General features: G+C 32.6%; 1 protein-coding gene across 3 annotated transcripts; it reads right to left on the bottom strand.

Annotated features, from left to right (window-relative positions):
- Window positions 1-160: 160 nt before the first annotated feature.
- LOC123541086 (uncharacterized) lies at window positions 161-27,760 on the bottom strand. Of its 3 annotated transcripts, none has more exons than XM_053527133.1 (6): window positions 27,611-27,759; window positions 14,369-14,507; window positions 12,179-12,379; window positions 7,454-7,522; window positions 6,437-6,490; window positions 161-5,348 (listed from the first exon to the last, which is right to left on the bottom strand). In XM_053527133.1, exons 2-6 carry the CDS (start codon window positions 14,420-14,422, stop codon window positions 5,286-5,288), a joined length of 441 nt encoding a protein of 146 aa, XP_053383108.1. In that variant the 5' UTR covers window positions 14,423-14,507; window positions 27,611-27,759; the 3' UTR covers window positions 161-5,285. The 3 variants fall into 3 exon arrangements, with proteins under 3 accessions (XP_053383108.1, XP_053383109.1, XP_053383110.1); XM_053527134.1 differs by lacking the exon at window positions 27,611-27,759 and adding an exon at window positions 21,677-21,818; XM_053527135.1 differs by lacking the exon at window positions 6,437-6,490 and having other exon boundaries at window positions 27,611-27,760.

Here is a 27,760-nt window from a genome sequence, read left to right as displayed (position 1 = left end):
ATGACTCACAAATCGGAAGTGACAGTTTAGTTTTTTTAACTTTTTTCTCTGGACCAGAGAATACTTCGATATATACGTTATCTCTCTGAAAGTCAATTTGGTCTCAGTGATACACTGAATTCATACAGATAGTTTGCATTTGATTTAATAAGGGATATAATTAAATTCAGAACAGTTTATTTTCTTATACTTGAGACCCGCGAGGATACAAGTTAGCATTATAATATTTTATTTATATAGAGAGAATATATATAGTTTATTAGGGACTCATCAATTTACAAACATCAATAAAATATATATTCAATAGCATCGATATAATTATGCAAATGGTCATTCTTTTACAGAACTACAAAAGTCTTAAGATAAATTCATACCAGTATTACTGACAATGTATATTTCAGTTAAAAATCTATTCAAAATGGAAAGTTGACGTTTACTAATGAAAAACATTAAAAAGCTGTATCCAAACAATATTAAGACGACACATTTATCACCGTAGACTGATTAATGCACACGTATTATATTTACAAGTATAACTACAGATAAAAAGAAGTGTCAGTAGTGTCCTACCAAAATTAAGAAACCCTTTTACTAAAATTTCTTGTTGTATGTTATCAAATAATAACTAAAACATATATCGTCTAACACCAGATGTGAATTGCAATGCTACTATTACACTATATGTGCACACTTAATAACACACACACAAAAACTAAAAAACCTTTTACTTCGGCCAATTTAAATATGTTTACCGTCAGATTTACGTAAAATATAAGCTAAGCTAATAATACAAATATACCTTAAATGTGCTACATATATAAGAAATCAGTCCTTGTTGTTTCAAATATTTTGTCTTTCTCTGTTAAGACTGTGAAATGTTCAAGATTATTTGAAGCATATGTAAATAGACTTTTACCATCATCATATAAAAACTGTCCATCAAAACACGGAACTCATTTACCACCTGATTAGTGCAAAAAGGGCAATTCCTTTCATCAACATGTAACCTTTTATACCGTCCAGTTACTATTAGATTAGGGCAGTACCAATTTTTAAAGTTGCAAATACAGCTATATAAGTGCGAGGGAGTATATTTAAGAAATAATGTTTAGAAAAACGTGTTTTAACGTTATTAATACACGAAAAGAGGTTATACGTCTGCGGAATAATTGCACGAGGGCGTATAACCGAGTGTATTAATTTAAGTAAAACACGATTTTACTATACATTATTTCGATTAAGGCTGTGAAATGTTCAAGATTATTTGAAGCATATGTAAATCTAAAACAGTAGATAAAATATAGTAGCGTTCTTTCTTGGTCGCAACGAAAACATTGACGTCATCGTACATTAACTTGACGTCATTTTAGCGTAAGCGTACTTTAACAGAAACAAACATATTAGAATTTACAATAATTCTCGACCACAAATTCCTTCTTAAACTTTTTATATGTACGCAGTTTGTTCCCTCCATTTCCACTGGGTCCAAAATGGGATAATGTACTAAATTTTTGCTAGATGTAACATAACTACTCGTACTAAGTTTTTCGATCTTATAACTAAACTGAACATTGGAAATAGCACTATTATTATCTATACCAACACAACTTATCACATGACTTCAAAAAACTCTGTAATTCCAGTTTTATTTTACATCCAGAACCGTTTAAGTCATACATTACATTAACAAGCTATTACTGATTCTAGATGTAGGCATATTACAAACTAAAAACCTGTACGTAGATACACAGGTTGTTTGTCTCACTGATGCTAGTTTCCAAGCCACGTCACCAGCTACCACAGGTGCATGGGGATGTTTACGCGTTCCAAGATACAAGCCCCTGTGTATAACAGATTCTATACATGCAAAATTCTGTGTACACCAAATGGCTGTCCTGTGTGAAATGACTGACCACACGGTTGAGTCAAACAACCTGGTGAACACACTGTACGGCATTCCGCCAGTACTTTTAAATTTTGCCGTAAAGTCCAATGACCAATCAGCCGTAATGAGTTATAACCATTGAGTAGAAAAATGCATTGCATCAAATAATATATTGATTTCTAGTATGAATCAGAGAGAAGGTAGTTTTAAACAAGATAAATGATTTTACCTGTATTAGACACAATCGTAAAGTTATTTCAAATACACAAATCTTTATTTCAGGTATTACAAATATGCAGACAGTTAGTGCATAAAAAAGATCTTTACAAACGTATTCATCAACAATGAGGCATCAAATTTAGAAACAATACTGAAATAAGTATTAGGTATGTTTAAAATAGTAACAAAATATCGCAAATTATAGGGGTAACCCGATTGTTTATTCCAATTCTTTTTAATGTCGTTAATGCTGTCCAATTACGACGCAATTGTTAAAAGTGTTTTAAACAATGTGCAAAAGATAAAATAAAACTGGGTGACTAATCATATGAAAAGAAGTACAGTTCAGTTCCAAGATATATGGCCCTGTGTATAACAGATTCTATACATGTAAAATTATGTGTACACCTTGGCTGATGGCTGCCCTGTATGCAATGACAGACGACAACATTGAGTCAAACAACCTGGCGAACACATTCTACGGCATTCCGCTAGTACTTTTAAATTTTGCCGTAAAGTCCAATGACCGATCAGCCGTAATGAGTTATAACCATTAAGTACAAAAATGCATTGCATCAAAAACGTATTGATTTCTATTATCACCACAATATGCACCACCGACTTATATATTCAGCAGTATATACACCGGCAGTATATACTCAGTTACACCGGCAGTACATATTCAGTAACTCGGAAATTGGCCACACTGAGTATTACTTTAAATATGTAGAATTAGGGTGTATAGTTTAGCTAGCGGCTGACACATTACACACACAGGATTACTGTTAAAGAATGTGGTGGTCTTCTGGTAAGCTCAACAGAAACATTTGTTTTGAAGTAAAGTATTGTTCGATTAGCGACAGATACATAGCCCTGCCTACCGATTATTGTGAATAAAAAATACAGTACGGTCCTCAGTTAAGAACAAACACAGCATTCGTGAAGCAATACTATTCAGAAATAACATTTTGTTCAGTTAATAGACTGTCATTTACCAAAGGACTTACAAAACACACATTAAACATTTCTTTTTATTATACAAGAGTATTCCTCTGTTTAGTTATTGACAGATGTCAGGGGTCTTCCTCCACCATTAAAGCTGGAAAGTCGCCATATGACCTATCATGTGTCGGTGCGACGTTAAATCCAACAAAAATAAAATGTTTTTAATTGTATTATTTTTTTAGTTGTTAATGTTCTTAATCGTATTAAATTTGTTGTTCATGTTTTTAATCGTATTAAATTTGTTGTTCATGTTTTTAATCGTATTAAATTTGTTGTTTATGTTTTTAATCTTGTTCATGTTTTTAATCGTATTAAATTTGTTCATGTTTTTAATCGTATTAAATTTGTTGTTCATGTTTTTAATCGTATTAAATTTGTTGTTCATGTTTTTAATCGTATTAAATTTGTTCATGTTTTTAATCGTATTAAATCGTATTAAATTTGTTGTTCATGTTTTTAATCGTATTAAATTTGTTGTTCATGTTTTTAATCGTATTAAATTTGTTCATGTTTTTAATCGTATTAAATCGTATTAAATTTGTTGTTCATGTTTTTAATCGCATTAAATTTGTTGTTCATGTTTTAATCGCATTAAATTTGTTGTTCATGTTTTAATCGCATTAAATTTGTTGTTCATGCTTTTAATCGTATTAAATTTATTGTTCATGTTTTTAATCGCATTAAATTTGTTTCGCAGGTACGTTATAATTTTGAGTAAGTATGATCATATGGCAAACTCACAAATGGCTGCATATGCATGATCATTCATTTTCTGTGGTTTTGCAAGAGTTTATGGTTAAGGTGATCTATATATCTGAAAATTCAGTTACAGTATATATGAGGGGGGAATCTGACCAAAAAGTACAAGTTAAAATAGAATAACTTATGTAAGATTCGTGCAAGACATACGGACGTTATCAAATATGATGTTAAGGATAATGTGGAAAGGAAATCTGTAATAGCAGAAACAAACGTTATCAAAATTGAAACTAGGAGCATGGGTGTTATAGCGGAGAATAACAAAAAAAAAAAAAAAAAGAAAAGAAAAAAAAAAAGCCTATCCATCATCCCCTATTACAGAGAAGAAATATGCAATATTAAAACAATCCTGTTTGTTTTTCTGTCACATGTATGCATAATTTCTTTCCTGGAAGAACCCGTTTGCCAGATTGACGCATCATTATAAGTGCTTTGTTCGGCATTTTAACAATTTCCGCGCACTGGTATGTTTGCACAATGCAGAACAAAGCCATGTGTTGATAGGGACAGGAAAATTCTAAACAAATTATAACACATTTATCAATGAATGTCCTCCTGCAATTTGATACGTAGATGATTTTTATTGCGGATTGATATAAAGTTTTACATAAGATGGTCACATTGGCTCCTGCATCGAGAAACTTCAAGTGCCAAGTCCAATGGAACAGAGCATATTGCATTTAAATTTTAGTATTTAAATTTCGCTAGCCCGAATGTTATATTCACATGCCGGGCTGTCAGATTAGTGTCATTTTTAATTTGCTGTCAAATTTTTACTGGCCACTGGGCTCTTGTTTTAAAAACGCGTCCCTTCGTTACTGAGTGTGTTAACAACATTGTCGGTATTAGGGCATGTGACTTGCAAACATGGACTGCTCATTCGAGTCAAGGTCAATTCATCAAGCAGTGTAGTGGGTTCTGTTTTCATCACATATATCAGAACTGACATTGAACAGACACATTTATGGTTGGGCGACAAATATTAAACGTCCTTAATATTTATAAACGGGTTGGATCTATACTGAATTCCGCTTAAACCGATGCAAGGGCGCATTTGAGGTTGTTGCAAATTTCTTTAACTTTCATGAACAGACTTCTTAATGAAAACAATTGTAGATTTTCTACGACCAAGAATCTTACAAACTTAAAAAAAAAACAACAAAAAAACTTGCAAAACTGTCTTGAGACTAAGAACCATATTAGAATTCTGATTACAAAATTTAAAACATTCATTTCTGTATTATCTCACGAGATGTTGTCGCGACGTGGCAAAATATAAGTATTAGAGAGATAATTATTATAATTCAAATTCAGGGAAAGTTCAAGAATAGACAAGTAACTAGAACTGTTGTTTAGCGATTACAATGATACCGAGAAAAAGAATTATGAAAGTATGTGTGGTAATTCATAGTCCTTTCTAATCTCGTCTTTGTTGCCCATTGTTGTACAGGTTCCAGTGTACGGATATTTGCCAAAGTACCTAAAACAAAATAAAAAATATCAATTTGTAATTGCATTTAATTTTTATCCTTATTTGACATAAATCATAGGTAAGAAATTTTGAGTAAAATACAATAATGTTTAAACTTGATTCCACTTATTTTTAAATTAAATGTATTGTCTATATATATAAGATCCATAGAATGATTACAACACATACGAGGGGCGTTCAATATGTAATGTTACTCCGTATGTATTTCCGTAACCGCAGTTTATTTTTAGATGCGGTTTTCGGCACATTCTAGACCAATTTATTGAAAACACAGTGCTATATAAATAATAAAAATCGGCAGGTTCAAAGTTAAAATATAAACATTTGAGTGAGGTGTATTCAGGTATACTGGACCATACGAGTAATTATAATTTAGGTTTTTCCTTGGCAGCCAGAGTATCAGAAAAATAGAATAACTTGTAAAATCACAAAATTCTATCATTTGTCTACGAAGTACAGCAATTTGTGATGAGTTTGCATTTGTTTTAAACTATTTATTGCATTTTTAATTTTACAACACAACTAAATTCCATCTGGAATGGGTGTTGAGAGCGATTAATCAAAGTTGTAAGAATTAGTTTCGCAATCGAGAATTAATATACTAGTATCAACTTAAGATGCAAGAATTTTTTAAATGATGACTATCGCGTCTAACAAAACTGCAGAGGCTTATTGTACTCAACTTATCATTTTTTCGAGTAAAAATATACTCACTAAATTAAATACTGTTATAAACTTTTTTATTTTAGTTTTCAAATGTTTTTGTATAGATCATGATTTGTTTTATGTGTTAAAACTGAAAATTGCACTGTAGTTCTAGTTGTTGAATAGTAGAATCATGGAATTGCATATTACAATCTCAATATTTTGGACATCAAATTGTCCAGTATACCCGAGTACACCTCACTCAAATGATTATATTTTTACTTTGAATCTACCTATTTTTATAATTTATATAGCATTGTGTTCCCCAAAAATTGCTCTGTAATGTGCCAAAAAATCGCATCTAAAAATAGCAAGCGGTTACGGAACTACATACGGAGTAACATTACATATTGAACGCCCCTCGTACTTACCAGAGCAGTAACCAAACATGTCAGCTGAGCTGATAGGATTTTGATGGACCATATCTTAAATAAAGATGCATTCCGATATTAACTACATGTACATAGCGAATAATATCATTTTAGGAAGAAACTGCATATATTATACGCTGCCTCGACTTACTTGTGACTTGTGAAAATATACATAGCATATACATGTTGCATGTCAACATAACGTTAGATTTAAAATCTATCGCTGGAGTGATAAAGTATTTTGACATAGAACAGAATTGTGTTTTAACAGTTTGGTTTTTAATTAGCAACTGAGAAATATATCAATACATGTATATAATTCTCCATTTCATAACAATGATATCGTCAATCAAAGTTTCTCCATAGATATTCATTTACAGGCTGCGCGATATAGATATTCACGAACAAGCTCTTCAGTAATTCTTAAATTGTTTAATATCATTTTTATTTTTTATGTACTCATCTTGAGTCAATGACTTACTGACATTAAACAGATTATCTCTTGGGCTGAGCTAACTGTCCTGGACTGAGTTAACTGTCCAGTGGATTACGTAGTTAATCATTTATAATATACAAATTGATGAAAGATCTGACGGAAGAAAATAAACGTCTTGACCTTAGACAAATATTCTTCCAACGTTTTCTTCTAGGTGAGAATTTTTATTTTTAAATTTAAATAGAGAACAGTTGATCAGTAGATAAAGTTTTGAGTGATTCATTTCCGTTGTATGTCAGTATATTACATAGTTAAACAGATAAAATGAATAGACATCCTGATTTAAATATTGATATATATAATTTTTATTCAAAGTTCTTTATATCCTGAAACATATTGAATTGCATGTGAAGTATAAATAAACATTTAAGATAGTATTTCACAAAGTTGAAATAAAATATCCATCAAATTTCTTCTGTTCTGCATCAATGACTTATTGCTTGAATACCGCTTTCGAGATTCTGTTTTGGAGTTGTTACTAAAATGTCGTCTCAAAAGAGATAATATACTTAAAAGTTTACCTCAGTATATAGGATGATACTGTTAGTATGCAAAACCAGAATGACAAGTAGCCAGGCATTCCAGCAGATCTGAAACGGAAATGACAGAGTTTATGCAACTTATTAACTTACGTTAAATTACAAGATTCATATACCAAGTGAAGCCGAGTATAGGAATTGTCTTACTGACGGTTCCATGCAATTTCAATTACAAAAACGGATGCGGAATAGGATCCCTAACATTCCTTCTAGTACATTTTAGGCTATATATGTTTTCTTGATAGTGTTTTAAAATTTCAAAAATGTGTACAATGTAATCAAGGTAAAGGATTCTAATGAGTATATAAGATAGGTACGTACAAAATTGAATTGAATGTCAATATTGTTGTAGGATACAATTTTTTGTTTGCATAGGAATGGTACACATATTTCCTCTTGGATTTCTTTTGGTAAAATACTCGTGATGAACTTGGAATGTCTAAATATTTTCGTGCGAAGTATATAGATATTAATTATTTTAAAACAATTGTGAAAAGTAGGTTAAAAGATCAGTTTTTGCACAATTAGTATGATAGTGTTGTCACTTCATCAAAATGTCTAGTCTATTAGTCTATTGTACTTATAAAAAGAATTCGGGTTTGAGGAGTATCTGGATATATTACCTTCTAATTTGAGTAAGTCGTTGTGTAAATTTAGAACTATGAACCATTTGTTCCCAAATGAAAAATGTAGACACTTGCATATAGAAGGCGGTAAAAGGGTCTGCCGTCTCTGCCCGTGATGAATTTCATTATCTTTTGGAATGCAGTTACTTCAAATCCATTAGAAAGAAGTTGTTTCCCAATAATTTTACTACCCGTTCTAATATTTATCTACTTGATAACCGCATGCATAGTAAAGATAAGCTTTTACTTGTTAAATTAGCACTGTTTTGTAAAACTTTAATGTCAAATGTTAAATAGCTCATGCTCCAGATTCTATATTGCTTAGTATTGGTGATTCAAGAAACTACTTTATTTATAAACATGTACAAAAGTAATTATAACGCATCCTTGTTTTTGGTTTCTGCTGTAACATGTAAATGTTTTGGACCCTCCATTATTGAGTTGGTTCATATGTGGTATAAGGGAGAACACTAAGTGATTTCATCTGTATTTCCAAGCCACTGGTTTATTTTTCAATAATATGTAGTATTTTGCGGAATATACTCTGTCATTATTTTTGTATTTGTAGTTTTTGAGTTGTCTCCCTTCCATCTTTGAGTCATTTTAGAGTGGGTAGTCCAATTCATTTTTCTTAGTCAGACATGTTCATTGTAGTCTGACATGTTTATTTTGTACCGCATTTTGTACAATATTGATTTTATGACTATTCTATTATTTCCCCTATTTTATCCACATGCATATTATATGCCATGAAATAAATTATATGCCATAAATAAAACTGAAAACTGAAAACTATTTTTATCAGAAAATCCCTGTGTAAATATCTGGCCATAAAATAATCGATTTCCATTACTGTCGTAAGTAATATATTACGTAACTAAACTGATTCGGCAAAAACTTAGACTTTAAGAAAGTTCTTCAATGATACTCGGACTAATTGATTCAAATTGCAACATGTATAAAATGCTTCATCTCATAACAATGATATCGTCAACAAAAGTTACTCCATAGATATTCATAAACAGGCTCCGCAATATAGATATTCAAGAACAAGCTCTTCAGTAATTCTTAAATTGTTTAATATCATTCTTATTTTGATATGTACTCATCTTGAGTCAATGACTTACTGATATTAAACAGATTATCTCTTGGACTGACCTAACTGCCCTGGACTAAGTTAACTGTCCAGTGGATTACTTAGTTAATCATTTATAATATACAATTTGGTGAACGATCTGACTGAAGAAAATAAATGTTTTGACCTTAGACAAATATTCTTACAGCGGTTTCTTCTATGTGAACAGGTTTACTGAGAAATAATTTTTTTAATTTAAGTAGAGGACAGTTGACCAGTAGATAAGGTTTTTAGTGATTCATTTCCGGTATATGTCAGTATATTACATAGTTAAACAGATTAAATGAATGAAACATCCTGATTTAAATGTTATTGATATATGAAAATTTTATTCAAAGTCCTTTATATCCTGAAACATATTGCATTGCATGTGAAGTAAAAATAAGCATTTAAGATAGTGTTTCATAAAGTTGAAATAAAATATACATCACATTTCTTCTGCTCTGCACCAGTGTGATATTGCTTGAATACCGCTTTCGAGAGTCTGTTTTGGAATTGTTACTAAAATCTCGTCTCAGAAGAGATAATATAATTTAAACTATATCTCATTATATAGAATGATACTGTTAGTATGCAAAACCAGAATGACAAGTAGCCAGGCTGTTTTGTAAAACTTTAATGTCAAATTTTAAATAGCTCATTCTCCAGATTCTATATTATTTAGTATTGATGATTCGAGAAACTGCTTTATTTGTAAATATGTACAACAGTAATTATAACGCGTCATTGTTTTTGGTTTCTGCTGTAACATGTAAATGTTTTGGACCCTCCATTATTGAGTTGGTTCATATGTGGTATAAGGGAGAACACTAAGTGATTTCATCTGTATTTCCAAGCCACTGGTTTATTTTTCAATAATATGTAGTATTTTGCGGAATATACTCTGTCATTATTTTTGTATTTGTAGTTTTTGAGTTGTCTCCCTTCCATCTTTGAGTCATTTTAGAGTGGGTAGTCCAATTCATTTTTCTTAGTCAGACATGTGCATTGTAATCTGACATGTTTAGTTTGTACCGCATTTCGTACAATACTGATTTTATGACTATTCTATTATTACACCTATTTTATCCACATGCATGTTATATGCCATGAAATAAATTATATGCCATAAATAAAACTGAAAACTGAAAACTATTTTTATCAGAAAATCCCTGTGTAAATATCTGGCCATAAAATAATCGATTTCCATTAGTGTCGGAAGGAATATATTACATAACTAAACTGATTCGGCAAAAACTTAGACTTTAAGAAAGTTCTTCAATGATACTCGGACTAATTGATTCAAATTGCAACCGACACGTTTTAAAACTCTAATAATCTACTTTGAGTTCTTGAGACTGTATGATCATTGTGAAAATATCTGAGTCTTTACATGTTATATGTTACTGTACACTAATTCTATGATAACTCAGATTTTGTGATAAACTAGAGCTGCTTTTGAGAAAAGCGCATGTCTCCCACAACTGCCTAATCATCTAAATAGTAAGACAGTCTTTATATACTGTTTACTTAGAGCACATGCACATAAAGGACCCCCAAAGGACTCATATACTACTAGAGAGCATGCGCAGTTTTAAAAGTAGTACAGAAATCCTTTTGGTGTCAAAAATGCGCAAGAAATCTGAACGTTTTTTGGTAATTCAAGGGCCATAATTCCGAAGTGCCTGAGCCGATTTGGCTAGTTATCGAACTTGGCCGAGCACTTATTGGCAAACATATTTCATTCAAGTTTGGTGAAGATCGGATGAGAAATGTTCGACTTAGAGTGCGGACAAGCTTTGTCACACACATACACACACGCACGCACGTACGCACGCACGCACGCACACACACACACACACACACACACACACAGAGAGAGAGAGAGAGAGAGAGGAGTATATTGTCTTCCACACCACTATGTGGTGGGAGACATAATTAAACTAAACTAGACAAGCCCTGCTCGCTATTTTCCAGAACTTCACAAATCACGTTCTTGGTGGTGTATCTTTTAATAGAAAATCGCTTTATAATTGTCATGACTTTTTAAAACTATTGTCATACTGATCTGAAACTGGCTTAGATATCTGGAAAGTGTTTTCGTGATATTACATCTACTTGAGTGTAAATTTGCTGTTTCTAAAACTCTCGACTAAAATTCTTAGATTCATAAAATAAGTACAGTGATCCCTCTCTACAACAACACCCTTGGGAGACGGAAAATATGGTGTTTGTTCGGGGGGAGTTGTTGTAGAGAGGTAAAATAAAGAACAAAAAGCATATTGTGGAGTCAGTAACAAGTGTTGCTGCAAGGAGGAAATTGTTGTTCAGAGGTCCGCTGTAGAGCGGGAGCACGGTACTCCATCAGAGTGGATATTTGACATTTTAAATGATTTATATATCTTTTGTAAGTGTTTAAGAATTATGTTAAATATTGGTTAGAATATCACATATTCAACGGAAAACAGGTTGTTTCAAAAGTATATGAATAAAACTTTTACATGTTTTTGGTAACATTGCTTTTCTATAGAAATCAGATAAATATTTCTGAATAATGAAGAGATTTTCTTAAAAACAATTCCGCTAGTTTTGTCATTTACGTTTGTCACTGTGTATATGTAAAGTTTTCACTGTGTATACGTAAATTTTCATTGTACTTTGACTTCTGTTGTTAACTGCGATACTTATTGCAAGGGAAGCAGCACCCATGCTCGCCTACTCGTTCAATAAAGTGTCTGCTAATAAAACGAATTTAATTCGACAAGAAGTTCTTTATTATCATGTTTATATTCAGTGACATTAGTCAGTCATTAGTACAGTTTGTAATTTCCGAACAAACTTGACATAAATGATAAAATTTTCATCAGCGACTACTGTGTTGGTTTTATATAGTGCCAGTACTTGCAAATATTTCTTCTCAACAGACCTACGTAGTAAATTAGTTCAATCAATAAAACCGATACTTACACATGCTGCCAGAGGCTTGTATCTGCTGTAGTCAATGTTCCATTTCAGACTGAACAATCCGCCGAGGAAATGGATAATACCTAAGATGAATAGGAGTGTTCCTTGGTTTGCAAGTTGTGCGAATTCTGCTTTCTCGTGTTTCCTGGGCAAGTATAGCCACATGCTTAACACACTGATGATCAAAACGGGCAGGCATGTTATCTGTAAATGTACAAACCAAAATTGGAAAGAAATGACATTAAAGTTGTCTTTCAAGGATTTATAACTAAGTAAATTAAGCAAGTTGCTATAAACCTTAGAATGCCTAAACAAAATTAATAAAACGAGACGTTTGCATGAGCCTTGGAATGTGTTAGGTATAGGTTAATGAATGAGAGAGCGGTATCTTTGAGTGATAATGGCCCTGGATGAAGATAATATCCCTCCTTGTACAAAAACATGTCTATTTATACCATATTTCTGTTTGGATTTTAATAATACCCGTTTACTTTACAGATTACAACTACAAACTGATAGAGATGGGTCCTACCCATGAATATTTAATGGAAGCAACTCTGAATTGATCAATAAACTAAATTCAGCATAACATCAATGATCAAAAGTGAAAGAAAAAAAAACGCAAGAAAACAGTCCCTGTTCCAAACAATTCATCAGGCAGACACATATGGGAAATCTTTGTTAAAACTCTTTGTCATCGATAAGGAACATTTACACCTTTTTCTTGACCTACACTTACGCATAAATTTCATTCAAGAAATTTTACCCTTTCTGCAAATGTTTAAATGTCTATGTGTTTTCTTTTCAGCAGTATCGGCATCCTTTGACTAAAAGCTTGTACCAGGTGGGAAAATATGCCCAGTAAGTATCTTAGTTCGTCGTACAAGAGCTAAATAGCTCACACTGTCTGTTGATTATATGCAACGTTATACCTTAATCTTTAAGTAACGTACATGTTTCAGAAAGGACCAATGTCATCAAATGAAAATTTACCAAGTTAAACAAAATGTAGGTTGCCTTTATTGTTGCAAACAAATAAAGCGGGCAACTTAATTAATCCAAATCAATTTACAACTTAAAAAATATAAATCTCATAACTTTTATATACCTCTAACGAAGGATTTCTCGTGAGAGCATTTCAGTTAGGATTATAACCGGACAATCCAGTATAACAATTATCACCTGTTTTAAATAGTGCCTTTATAAGTAAGTAAGTAATAAGTAAGTAAGTAAGTAAATTCTTTATTTATAGAGGGTAACTCATTTAACTAAGCTAATTTTCCATTATTCCCTCTTAGAACTAGAATGAACAGTATTATGATCATAGTAACAAATATCTAACAGAAACCAAAGAAATTATATATGCATAAAACAAAAGACATGAATTGTAGTTAGCATTAAAATCATCCATCCATCGATCCATTCATATGGTTAAATTTAACATGGCAATGAAGATGAGGTTTTGATACAATTGGCCCTGAATATAAAAGACTAACTTTAAAAATTACATAGTTTGTATCTAGTATATAAAAATTTAAGTTTGTATTAGAAAACAATGTTAAGGATGTGTTATTTGCAGAAACATTTCATGGATATAAGAAGGATGCAAGCCAGTTGACACTTTATATATGAATGGTCAATGCTGTTAGTGTTTGTTTACATTATAAAATCTTTAATAACTTCTGTCAGTGGTAAGTCCATAATAAAGAACATCTGGTTTCCTTTCACTCAGAATATCTATGAGGTTAACACTCATGGCTAGTGTTTGATTTTGAATCTACTAAAAGACAGAAAAGAGAAGAAATTATATGATAAGCTCTTTCAAAGTGTTGAAAGCAGACTAAACACTAAACTCTATTGATTTTTCTTCAGACGTGGAAACTTTCGATAAAGGCAGTAATTGGTGAAATTCCCAAATCAGTGAAAAAGTGCCACTATAGAAGTTGTTTTGCTTTTACAATAAGATAAAGAAAATTTATAAATATAGTGTAAATCGATGCATTAAGCCATCATTTCATAGTGTAAAAATAATGAAAAGTCAGAATTTAAATTATTAGTGCTATCTCTACAGCTGATACAAACCAAAGGTCTAAATAGAACGAAAGTGCAAAAAGTGAATAAGTCCTTCTTTAGGTCAATGGAGTTATCCACTCTTTGCACTGAGGTGACAAGGTATTGACATGTAGTACATACGATAAAAAGGACCCTTGGTTTCTTGTCCTCTTGAAGACGGTTGTATGCTTCCATCCTAGTACTTCAAATATGAACACGTTCCCTATATTTTAGCCAAATACTTTCAACAACTGAATCTCAATACTGTCTCTTGATGACACTTGAAATAGATCAAATACAATATACATAATAATAATAAAGTAATTGTTAAATGAATCTAGTCAGTGGTCTCCTTGGCCGAGTGGTTACGGTCGCTGACTTCGAATCACTTACACCTCGCCGCAGTGGGTTCGGAATTTCGCTTTGGCTATACAACTCATTCATATAGGGAAGCCATTAAGCTGGCTTAAACCTCGCAGCTGTGGGTTCGCAATTTCGCTTTGGCTATACAACTCTTTCATGTAGGGAAGCCATTAAGCTGGCTTACACCTCGCCGCTGTGAGTTCGGAATTTCGCTTTGGCTATACAACTCATTCATGTAGGGAAGCCATTAAGCTGGCTTACACCTCGCCGCTGTGAGTTCGGAATTTCGCTTTGGCTATACAACTCTTTCATGTAGGGAAGCCATTAAGCTGGCTTACGGAAGAATGGTGGTTATACCCATGTGCCTGCACATGCCTGAAATAATTGCCAAAGGAGGAGAAAGCCGTCATATGACCATTAATTGTTACGGTATGACGTTAAACAAAAATATCTCAGCATTATTGTTCAAGTGTTTAATCTTGCGGAACTCTTTCTGCGTTTGATATATGGTAGCAAAATTACATTATCTGTCTTTATCACATGTTTGATGTTGTGAGAGTGAAATAAAACCATTAAATAAAAATGATAATACACTAGTGTAATAAAGCTTTGACATCGGCGTCGTTTATAGTATTGGAGACGTTGGTCAAATTGACTTGATTATATAGGAAAAGAAAGTAGAATTTTTGATGTTTCGATAGCTAAGCGGTGTACTATAATATCAAATATTGTCATAGCCAACCACTTTCAATTCCAGTAAAGTGTGGTCAGACATTTCACAGAATTATTTTGATTGTATTGATCAGTGGAGACATTTCCTTAAATCCAGGTCCTGTCAGATTCCCTTGTGGAAAATGCAGGAAACCTGTAGCCAAAAACCATCGTGCTATTTTATGTGAATGCTGCATGGAATGGTGGCATATAAAATATGCAGAGATACAACCTGCAGTATATCAAGCTTTGTCAGCATCATCGGAGCCATGGATGTGCGAACCATGTTCTATCCCTTTTGATTTTAGTGACTCCTTTTTTGATGATGAACATAGTACAATATTGCACATTTGAATATAAATAGTCTTAAGTCAAAATTTGTAGAAATTTATGAGATTTTAAATGATAAAATTGTTGACCTGCTTTTCAGTTCAGAAAGTAAACTGGGCGAAACTTACAGAAATAACCTTTTTTGAAGTACCGGAACGGCGCGACAGAAATATTAATAGGGGAGGTATTATATCGTACATAAAAACAAAATTGCTGCACGGAGAAGAAAGGACCTAGAAGACAAAGATAGTGAAAACATTACCTATGAGGTAAATCTAAATAGGACAGAATGGGCAATTATTTGTATGTATAGACCACCTAAAACTTCCGATAGTGAATTTAGCAACTGCTTCTCTAAACTATTAGATAGATGTTTGTCTTTCTATGAGAATTATATGGCACTAGGTGATCTGAACTAGATCTGGATTGTAGTAAAAAAAGAAAACCTTTTAAAGATCTTACAGAGTTGTTTGATTTGAAAAATCTCATACACAAACCAACATGTCATATGCAAGCTTTTAAACCTTTGATTGATGTGATTTTACTAATTCAAAATATCTCTGTATAAACACACTGAATTTTAATACAGGTATCAGTGACTGTCATAATATGATTTCCATTGTCATTAATAATAATACACCTAAAGATGAAAAACAAACAATTAGATATAGGAGTTTTAAAAATTTGAACACAAAGGAAATGAACAAAGACCTTTTGAATATTCATTTTTCGCACGATCTGTCAAATAGTAAATGCAGTATTGATGAAGTTTATGAAAGTTTTGAATTTGATATTAAGAATGTTTTGATAAATATATACCTATTAAGGAGATGTATAGAAAAAACAAACAATTACCCTATATGAATAGATCACTTAGAAAGGCTATATACAATAAGAAAATGGCTTATCATAAATATTTAAAATACAAAAATTCAAAGAACTGGGAAAAGTATAGGATTTGTAAAAAATTGGTTAACAAATTAAAAACCAAATCTTTGTACAATTATTTTCAGGAAAGGTGTATTGAAGGTTGTAAATCTACAGGTTTTTGGGATACTATTAAGCCTTATCTATCAAATAAATCTTGCAGTACACAGTCACAAATTAACCTTATGGAAAAAGACCAGATCCAGTCCGATAACGCCAATTTTTAACGATTTTTATGTTAATGTAGCCGATAACATAGGTAAAGATTACAAGTTTGACCCAACTGATCATCCTAGTCTAAAGAAAATACAAGAAAGAAATTTTGATAAAGATTCATTTGATTTTAAGCCAACTGACCACAAACTGTTTCTAAAATTATTGATAATTTTAACTCTAAAAAGGCTAATGGTGTTGACAAAATATCAGTAAAACTACTGAAAGCCAGTAAGCCCTCTCTAGTTTCTCCTTTAACAGATCTTATCAATTGTTCCATCTTAAACTGCAAATTCCCAAATAGGCTTAAAGAGGCACAAGTAACTCCTCTTCCTAAGAAAAATGATAATATGGTAAAATCCAATTACAGACCTGTCAGTATCCTCCCAGTTCCTTCTAAAATAGTACTTTCTACCCAGCTGTCAGAAAATTTTGATAAGATCTTTGACAATTTTATAAGCATTTAGGAAAGGTCACGGATGTCAAACCACATTACTCAGACAATTGGAAGACTGGAAATATGCCCTTGATAATAATGAATATGTTTCAGCTATCCTAATGGAGTTATCCAAAGCTTTTGACTGCCTTCCACATGATATTCACCTTAGTAAGTTGTTAGCTTATGGCCTGTCAGAAACTTCTGTCACTCTTCTAGAATGTTATTTAAGCAATCGCAAACAACAGGTCAAAATTGGAAATACAATTAGTACTTGGGTAAGCATTAAAAAGGTGTTCCACAGGGTTCAATTTTGGGGCCTTTGCTTTTCGACATTTTTATAAACGACATATTTTACTTCATCAATAAAGGTAAACTTTACAACTATGCTGATGACAATACACTTTCTTTTTCCTCTCCAGATTATGACAATATGGTAAGTGTTCTGCAAGAAGAAAGTCAAGTGTTAATTAATTGGTTTCATTTCAACTGCATGCAGGCAAACCCAGATAAGTACTGGAAAAATTAGGTAAATTAAATAGACTTACTAAATTTCACTGTTTTGTTCTATCTAATTTCAATTTTTGTCAATTATCATTTCTGTTCAGAAGGTAATACAAGAAAAAGTGAGAAAATTCAGGAAAGAGCACTTATATTTGTTTATGAAGATTACTCGTCATCCTATACAGAACTCTTCATGAAAGCCAAATTACCTTCTCTATATATAAGGCGTATGAGAACAATTGCACTGGAAACTTCACCAGTCCTGAACAATCTTATTCAAAAACAATACAGTCGATATAGTTTTCGTTATTCTAATTTGTTACAGATCCCTCAAGTGAAATCTACTAAAGCTGGTAAGAACTCTTTTAGGTATGCAGCCCCTGTACTCCGGAACTCTCTCCCTTCCGCCAGTCCTGTACTTTTGGCCAGTTTAAATCAATGATGTGAAATTTGAATGGTAAAGATTGCAAATGCTCAGCCTCATTCCTGCATGTATTGTGCCTTCTGTTGCTGCCTGTTTTATTCAGTTCAACTTTTTGATACACTTGCTTTTTGTGTTTCCTGTAATGCTTTTTAGCTCGACTATTCGAAGAATAAGTAGAGCTATCCTACTCACCACGGCGTCGGCGTCGGCGTCGGTGTCGGCGTCGGCGTCGGCGTCGGCGTCACACCCTGGTTAAGTTTTTCGTACCAGTCCACATTTTGACAAAGTCTTTTGAGATAAAGCTTTGAAACTTTCAACACTTGTTTACCATCACCATGTCCAGTTATAGGCAAGAGTACATAACTCTGTCAAGCATTTTGACTGAATTATGGCCCCTTTTGACTTAGAAATCTTGGTTAAGTTTTTCGTACCAGTTCATATTTTGACAAAGTCTTTTGAGAAAAAGCTTTGAAACTTTCAACACTTGTTTACCATCACCATGTCCAGTTGTAGGCAAGAGTACATAACTCCATCAAGCATTTTGGTTGAATTATGGCCCCTTTTTGACTTAGAAATCTTGGTTAAGTTTTTCGTACCAGTCCACATTTTGACAAAGTCTTTTGAGATAAAGCTTGGAAACTTTCAACACTTGTTTACCATCACAATGTCCAGTTGTAGGCAAGAGTACATAACTCCATCAAGCATTTTGTCTGAATTATGGCCCCTTTTGACTTAGAAATCTTGGTTAAGTTTTTCGTACCAGTTTATATTTTGTGTAAAGTGTTTGACATATGGCTTTGAAACTTTTATATCTTGTTCAGTATAATAGTCTCTATCAATAGGCAAGAGTACGTAACTCTCTCATCTTTTTTGGCTGAATTATGGCCCTTTTTGAACTTGGAAATTGGTTTTGTTTTATATATGTCCATGTTTTGTCAAGACTATTTGACATTTTGGCTTTTAAACTTTAAACACTTGTTTATCATTATGATTTCCATCTGTAGGCAAGAGTACATAACTCTGACAACTATTTTGACTGAATTATGGCCCTTTTTGGACTTTGAAATTTGTTCAGTTTTTTTTTAACAAGTCAGCGTTTTGTCAAAACTATTTGAACTGTGGCTTTGAAACTTTTAACACTAGTTTATCAACATGATTTCCATCTGTAGGCAAGAGTACATAACTCTGTCAACTATTTTGACTGAATTATGGCCCTTTTTGGACTTGGAAATTAGTTAAATTTTTCATATAAGTCCATGTTTTGCCAGACATATAACTTAACATATTTGCCATCATGGTCACACATTGCCAGTTAGTGCAAGACTAATCGAAATCCACAAATACAGGAACATTTTTTGTTTAATCCATTTTTTTGTTTAGTCTGAAAAACTATGGAAATATTTTGACCCCATTCTTCAATCAATTCTTCGAATAGTCGAGCGCGCTGTCATCCGACAGCTCTTGTTATGTTGCTTTTAAGTTATTCCTCATCTCCTTCTATCACTGTTGCCCTTTATGCTTTCTCTATTTACCATAGGAAAGCCTATCTGTTGTCAACTGGACGAATACACAGGTTGGACAGATTAGAATTACAAACGTCAGTAAGAGCCCTGTGATATGATTGCTTGCTCACTAATTTTGTTTCTGTTTTAAGACATATATATGTACTTAAAAGTGATTTATACTGTGACCTATTTGCACTTAAAAAATTTATGTATTGTACATTTTGTTACAAATGGCTAAGTTCTTGTGGCGGTACCGCTAACTATTCACAGTAGTTGAGTTGATAATAAGTTCACATTTTATAGGCTCTTCTTTGAAACCATCTTTTTATTTTGACTTGTCTCTTAGACTTTCGTTTATGTAAGTGGTGTAATCTTAACAAAGTTACATTTTAATTGTTTAAACTCCTGATATTAAATAATCTTAGTATTTATGAATTTATGCAGATTATTATGTGGTAATTTGTTTTAAACTATGTACTAATGAAATTATTTTATTTACAGCTCTTATATATATATGTTAGTTGTTTGTACTTGTTTTCAGTAGTCGGTTAAAGAACCTGTGAGTGTAGACTTTCAAGTGTCGTCTGCTTCTCTTCTGAAGAATGGATAATATTCTCTATTTCTTCTGCGTTGATCTCCGAATCGTCTGCACCGAACTTTGGAGTTAATTTTGTAACTGCGGCTTTATTTCCCTTAATAAGAGCTCGTAATTTCGTCAAATTCATCTTTGCGGCTGTAGCTGTAAATCTACTCTTGAACTGTTACAAAAGATTCTCTTTGTAGGCTGTGTATCCGGTTCGCGGGACCAAAATGTCGGGATTGACATTAATACTAAAAGCAGGTTCGGTTTCGATGACTGTATTACATCAACTCAATTCAAATACAAACAAGTACACAGGAAGTACGTCAAGAAGTGACGTCGCGATAAAAAGGCGCCAAACGATAAACGCCAATAAAGTTAAATAGATGCGCGCTTAATATAACAGGTACGATGGTGAAAACGCGGTGGCACGATGGTACGATGATGAAAACGCGATGGTACGATGGTGAAAACGCGATGGTACGATGATGAAAACGCGATATTACATCGACATTTCACCATCGTACCATCGCGATTTCATCATCGTGCCATCGCGTTTTCACCATCGTACCATCGTTGTTTCATCATCGTGCCATCGCGTTTTCGTCATCGTACCATCTTGCATCGCGGTTTAGGATTCAATAAAATGTCACGATTGTCCAAACGGAACACCGTACGTCAGTGTATGGAAAATTTTTGACGTTTCCGGTTCCATTGCAACTTAACGGGGAAAAGAAACGAGTATGTAATAAATTAGCTTACCGTATCATCTTGCGTTATCTGAATGCAATGATTATAAAAAGAAGCTTGTTTAATGTGAGATAGAGATTCTTTTCTCTCTTTCTTTTAAGGTTAAACTTCGTTTATTACTATATGTAGAAATTTATTAAACGCATGTCAGTTAAATCTTTGGAATATACCCCTAGTAAGAAAATTTAGGGTCTGGTTTGAAAACTGAGGCCGTCAATAGATTTACTTTTGATTAACCTTTGGTGAAGTCATTTTTAAGATGTCATTATCGCATAAAGACTACCATCTGTAGATCATATAGCGCTTTTCCAGATTTTGATGGCGGAAGGAGACCCTCTAGTTGTATGTTCATAAACTATTTCATCATTTTATTTACAGTGAATCCGGCATGTATTTCTAAGATATAGCGTAACCGATATCAATACATTTTAAGTCTGTAGTTAGTTAAAGCTATAATTAAGTGTTCTTTTTGAAATTTTAAAAGAAGCCTTTTGTTCATGTTTTTTTTTTTTTTTTTTTTTTTTGGTGCATGACGTTAGATTACGCGTACAATCTCGCGGAAAGGGCTGTCCTTGATATTATTACAACAATGTTGTTTATACAAAAATAAACGTTTTTTTTCATCCCATTTAAAAATATACTGCATGTAGATATTAAATATAATCTTTAAATACTAAACATAGCAAAGAATATACAAGCAGCCTACCCTGTTTACTTTATGCCAGCGATTCAAGATTTTAACTACTCCAAATGAAATAATATAAGTAAGTAAACTTTATTTTAAGAGACAACGCATTCAGGTAATCCCAATCTTCGAAGAAAGCTTTTCTAAATATACCTGACAAATCACTGACATGACGGCATTATTAAAAATAAACAGATAAATATCACACATGTATATAAATAAATTATGTATGCGAAGCTTGATAACGCTGTTTAAAGAAATGTTATAAAATTTATCATGCACTGATTGATTATCGATTATACTTTACTACCGAGAAATGGTAACATATTTTTAGAATTCTTATTTTAATCACTGAAGAATAAGCAACTTGCAATTATGCAAATATATTCTCTGTCATTATGAGGGGCATATACGGGGCTTTAAAATAACGACAGGAATAACGGGAGAGAAGCAAGGTTAGAAATACAACCAACACAATAACAGAAGAATAATAGCCTGTTGACGAAAAGATCAATTTTTTTATTGAATTCATTTTTAATAACGTGAAAATGACAAGACATATCAAAAAAAAAAAAAAAAAAAAATATTGTTATCTAATGACTAAAGAATCATACTATTAATGTCCTTTACATAGACTTTGAACAAGGATATGAGAAAACTGTCACTAATTTCTTACTTTTCTTTCAGTTATGGCTTAACAATATTATTTTACCTGAAGATACTTTTTTCTTTTCAAAAAAAAAAAAAAAAAAAAAAAAAAGACACAAAAGAAACTCTAAATAGTGTTCGCGTTCTAAGGTGACAAATGTGTCTATTCAAAGTGATTATTTTTGTAAAATTATGATAATATTTAGTATTGTTTCTCTAGAACAATGTGCTATGAAAGACTGTGAAAGGAGTATAAATAAGGATAATATTACCCTGTTTTTTCATGTCTAAGTGAACTGCATCAAAATCTGATACTTTAAACTTCTGAGAGAATAGAAACATTCCAAACCCCAGAGAAAAGCAATGTGGTTAACAGGTTTGCTTATCTATAGTTAATACATTGTGTTTAAATCCCATTTACTGATCATTTTGCTGTTACCAATGAACAGATTTCTTTTTCTTTTCTATAGATGCGAACAAGTGAATTTGTGAATTTTATTCGTCTTCTCAAAGATGAGATTTTTGATGAGATCGTTGCCAAGAACAGCAAGAATTCTAACACCGTTAACAAAATGTATAAAAATGTAGGCGTTTTCACCATCGTACCTGTTAAATGATCATCTATTAAAAAGCTTTTATTTCTAACGTATTAATAGTTAGAGGGCTACATTTATAACTTTATGATATGTCCAATTCATGATTTACGCTGTACTTAACAAAAAGATCTCCACATATTTCGTATATAAAAACAAAGAGAAATATCAAACAGGGAATGCCACGCACCAAAAGCGCAGCCTCCTCAAAACGAACCCCCCAGCACGCAACCGCGTGCACCACACACACACACACTCAAAGCTTACACATCAGGACCAAATGAACAACACACACACTCAAAGCCAACACATAAGGACAAGACGAACAATAAGCATACACACACGCGCGCACAGAAAGTCAACACACAAGGACAAAACGAACAAACAAAGGAACACAGTGGGACACCGCCTTGGAACGGTCAGTGGCAAAAACACCACTTGGGAGCTTAAACCGGTTTATGGTGCGCACCCAACCTCACTCTTACCTCCACCATGTTCCAAAGACATGGGACAGTGTAAATAAAAGTAATCCCCTCCAGGTGAATCTCTAACACACGTAATGGAAACAAAAAGGCATGGCACGTAAAACACAAAAATGCTCGTGTATGAATATATAAAAAAAAAAAAACCTTAAGAACCATAAACCTTTTTTTGATTGTGTCACATTATTGTGTTTAAAGTGTATATCTGTTGTTACTTGAAAAGAGTAGCGGATGATGTATCATTTGTTAAAGTGACATTTTCCCGGAATAATAATTTAAATGTTTGCAGTCTTAATTAAAACATAGCTAGATTGAATTTTGTCAGTTTTGAAATATTGATAATATTACGCAGAGAAACATTTTTGGATGAACCTTATTACATATTAAAATGCATGATGTCATATAAAAAAAGACATACACACATTTCTTTTTTTATTAAATTATTGTCATTTTGAATAATCATTTACCGCCAGTGTTTAAGAGGGATACATGTACGGCTACACAAAATGAAACATAAACAAATTGATTTCATTCGTGGTATGCTCGGAAAAATAAGCTTTTCTCGTAAGGCCTAGGGACACTTGTCTGCATATCAGAACATGTGTGTCATTTTATAACTGCTTTCATGTAAGAATTTTGTTGAACAATATGTCGGTATATATGAAATTGCACAGTGTGCCACGTAATGATTGATCATTAGTTTCACATTTATTTATTGATTTCCGTTCAATGATCTACCCTCTAAATTTAACCATACTTCGTAGAAGCGTCATTTGAAGTGAATTCTTTGAAATTGATAATAGCTTTTAAATCTTATGACATGATTTTGTGATAAGATCATTGATATATTGTATATACGGTACACGTAACTATTACAAAAGTAATGTGTGTTCAACAATGCTATATGTGTAATGAATTTAGATCTATATCATAAGAAATTATATATATAAGACATAATATTACTTATTAGTTGCTGATTTTATGAAAGGGAAGCGTTAACTACTTATAACAATCCACCCTTATCATTCCATAAGCATTTGATATAATATAGTTTCAAATAATACACACAGGCCCATGCCATCATACACCTTTTTTTTATGATGAAAATGTGTGGGTTTTTTACCTTGAACACCTGTTATTTATCCTTTATTATTCCTCGTATTCATCTTATTAAAATTTTGTGTTCGTTTTTCTATCTACTACTTTAGGGAATGACAGTCTCTAATGTTATCAAAACTCGTTGTCCGAACCTTTCGTTTAGAAATTCTTATTGTAATAACTTTATGTCAACAAATAATACAATATACATTAAAACAAACTATTATGCCAAAAAGAACAAGTATTGAAGCACTCGAGTCCTGTTCCAAGTATCCGTCTATATATTTTTCAAAGAAAAGCAGCTTATTTCATAAACAATAATGCAAGTTTAGGACGCTTCCGTTATGTTCGAATAACACCATCAGTTAATATAAAAAACAACAACTGAACACTTGTAACAAAACAACAGTGTAAAAAGAAATAACTTGCTATTGACCATTATGACAGCAAATATATTTTAATACTTTAGATACAGAAACGGGATAACAACCCGCTATTAAATGATAACACTAAAAACTTCTTGAATGTCTTGTCTGTCAATGCCCGAATGCCCGGTGTCCGATGGACCGAGGGTTAATAATTTGACTACTGACCGACAAGTTATCCAATAAAAGGTAAGGGTAGAGTTCTCGGAAGCACAGAGTACAACAAACACAACCACAGAGCCACGAATTTGCGAAGTAGACCCACAACAAAAAGAAGCTTTAACGGAAAAATATTATAGACGGGTTGCTTAAAAAAACTATTGAAAATGTTGGGAGGAAGGGGTAGGGATAGAAAATGAGTGGTGCGGGGGGAGGGGGGTGTCGGGGGTGAAGGGAAAAGTGGAACAAGGATAAATATTCAAAAGGGACTGCTACATTTCTTAAACATAGTTACCCTACAACGTAAACCACAGCAGCGCAGCCACTCACGTATGAAAGACACACACACGAATGCACGCGCGCGCGCACACACACACACACACACACACACACACGGGTATCAAGTCCACTCGTCCCCGGTCAACTCGTCCCCCAGTCAACACGTCCCCGATTTGGTCATTTCGTCCACAAAAATTGGTAATTTCGTCCCCCTCATGATAAAATTTGGTCAACTCGTCCCCCTTTTGGTCAATTCGTCCCCCTTTTGGTAATTTTGTACCCCTAAATATATGAGGCGTTTTTTCTTTTTTTGTGATAACTTTGACTTTGAAAATTGGTAAAGTTTAATACGTGGAGTTTTGACGTAGCTATATTGTAAATTGTTAACTTTAAATAATTAGGTTAGTTAAAATAATGAAAGAAATATACTGAAATTATAAGACAATTAACTGAAATAAAAAAATAATAAATACGTACCTTAAGTAATAAAAAGATGATATAATAATTAACTATTTAAGAATCATGACTAGTAAGAAAATAAGGAGCAATAAATCCTCATTCCTGGTCATGACAAAAGATAGTTTTAATTAGAAATACAACAAAAAAAATAAACAACTGATATTTTGTCAGATATGTATTACTAAAGGTAACTAACATGCTTTATATTTATTTTTTTTCATTAAAATAAAAAAAAACCTTCAAGAGTCGGAAGACAGGAGTTTCGAAAAAAAAAGTAGAATGAGCCTTTACCTATATATACGAAAGTGGTGTTAAAGGTTATTAATCACTCGTTGATTGGGCTGATTGGAAGGTGTTAAAGGTATCTTTGCATCAGAAGGTGTTGATTGACAGAATAAAATGTGTTAATAGTGGATTGGATTGAGGAAATTATTTGTTTTAAAAAAGTTTAATCTTATTCAAGAGTTTGAAAATAAGCAGCATCAAATACGAACATAAAGAAACAACCATTTTGTAGCAGATTTACAAAAAAAAAAAAAAAAAAAAATAAATAAATAAAGAGAGAATCCTCTTTGTTAATTAAATCGATCATTTTTGAAGCAAAACAAGGTTCTTGAAACAAACGAAACCTTATGTATATCTTTAGCATTAAACATACTTATTTGAAAAAGATACGACTTAATTTATCATTTTTTGAAAATTCTTCAAAAAAAAAAAAAATATATATATATATATATATAAAAGAGGGGGTGGGGCGAAAAAGGGGGACGAAATGACCAAATTGAAATCGCTGAGGGGGACGAAATGACCAAATCGGGGACGAGTTGACTTTAAATACACACTCGCATGCACACAAACACACATAATTAACTAACAAAGATAAACAAACAGACAAGTAAGATATAACAACACTGTAGGTCACCGCTCAAGACACACAGACGCACAGGCACACACACGCACACATAAAAGCAGAAAAAATAACAGTCGGGCACCGCCTAAGGATTCCGGCAGTCAAAATTAAGATGGGCACGATAACTTAGTCATAGTAAAAGGAGAGGGTATCAAAAGCAAGGAAGCGCAAATTCTAGGGGAAAGGATGGAAGGGGCGATATGGGGAGTTAGGAGAAAGAGGAAAGAAACGCTAACAACATACAAGACAACATATGCAAGTTGAAAATAGGGACAAAGCCTTGGAACGGTCAGTAACCTATGTAAAGGAAAGCTGAAGTTTAAATGCGTTTAGGGCATTGAATAATACTTTTATTACATAACCTCAAAAATAGAAAAAAAATATTCACATTTAAAATTTATTTTTCTGACTAATTAACTTAGAAATATTATTACTATTATCATTATACCAGATTTATGTAGAGCTCTTTTCATAATAAACACGTTCAAAAGCGCTTCACATAGTACCTTTCATTTTCTTAGGTCAATTGCTATGCGATGATTTAAGTTTCCATTTATTTTTAGACGGAGAGCAAATACATCAAACAATGAAAAATCAGCAGATGCATGAACACAAGAAAACTTAACTTAATCCTATCTATATATAATATCATCCATCGGGAAATATGAAAAATGATATATTATGCGCAGAAAACCAAACTAGCGTTGTTGTGCATGTGATATTACTAATGCGCAAAAATATATCAAATAACTGAGGAATATGGTATATTATTCAAACTAAACTAATTGGACATGTGCGTTGGGCATTTATATGAGGTATAATAATAATAATATTTATCATATTTAAACTTGTTACATTGGAACATTAAAAAAAAAGACAGGGTGTATATACTAAAAGCTTACCTTGTTTAATTTACTTATCTATTCCAAATAAAATGAATATGCCTGATAGTCCGCTAATATGACGGGGATACGAAAATAAACGGTTGAATGTCATATATAGATAGTATACGAATGTAAAGCTTGAGCAAAAATACCTTAAACCGCAGTTTA

Source organism: Mercenaria mercenaria, chromosome 16 (genome assembly GCF_021730395.1).
Source record: "Mercenaria mercenaria strain notata chromosome 16, MADL_Memer_1, whole genome shotgun sequence".
NCBI classification, from domain to species: domain Eukaryota; kingdom Metazoa; phylum Mollusca; class Bivalvia; order Venerida; family Veneridae; genus Mercenaria; species Mercenaria mercenaria.
The sequence above is the reverse complement of the archived record's forward strand: the minus strand, read 5'-3'. Positions and strand labels throughout refer to the sequence as shown.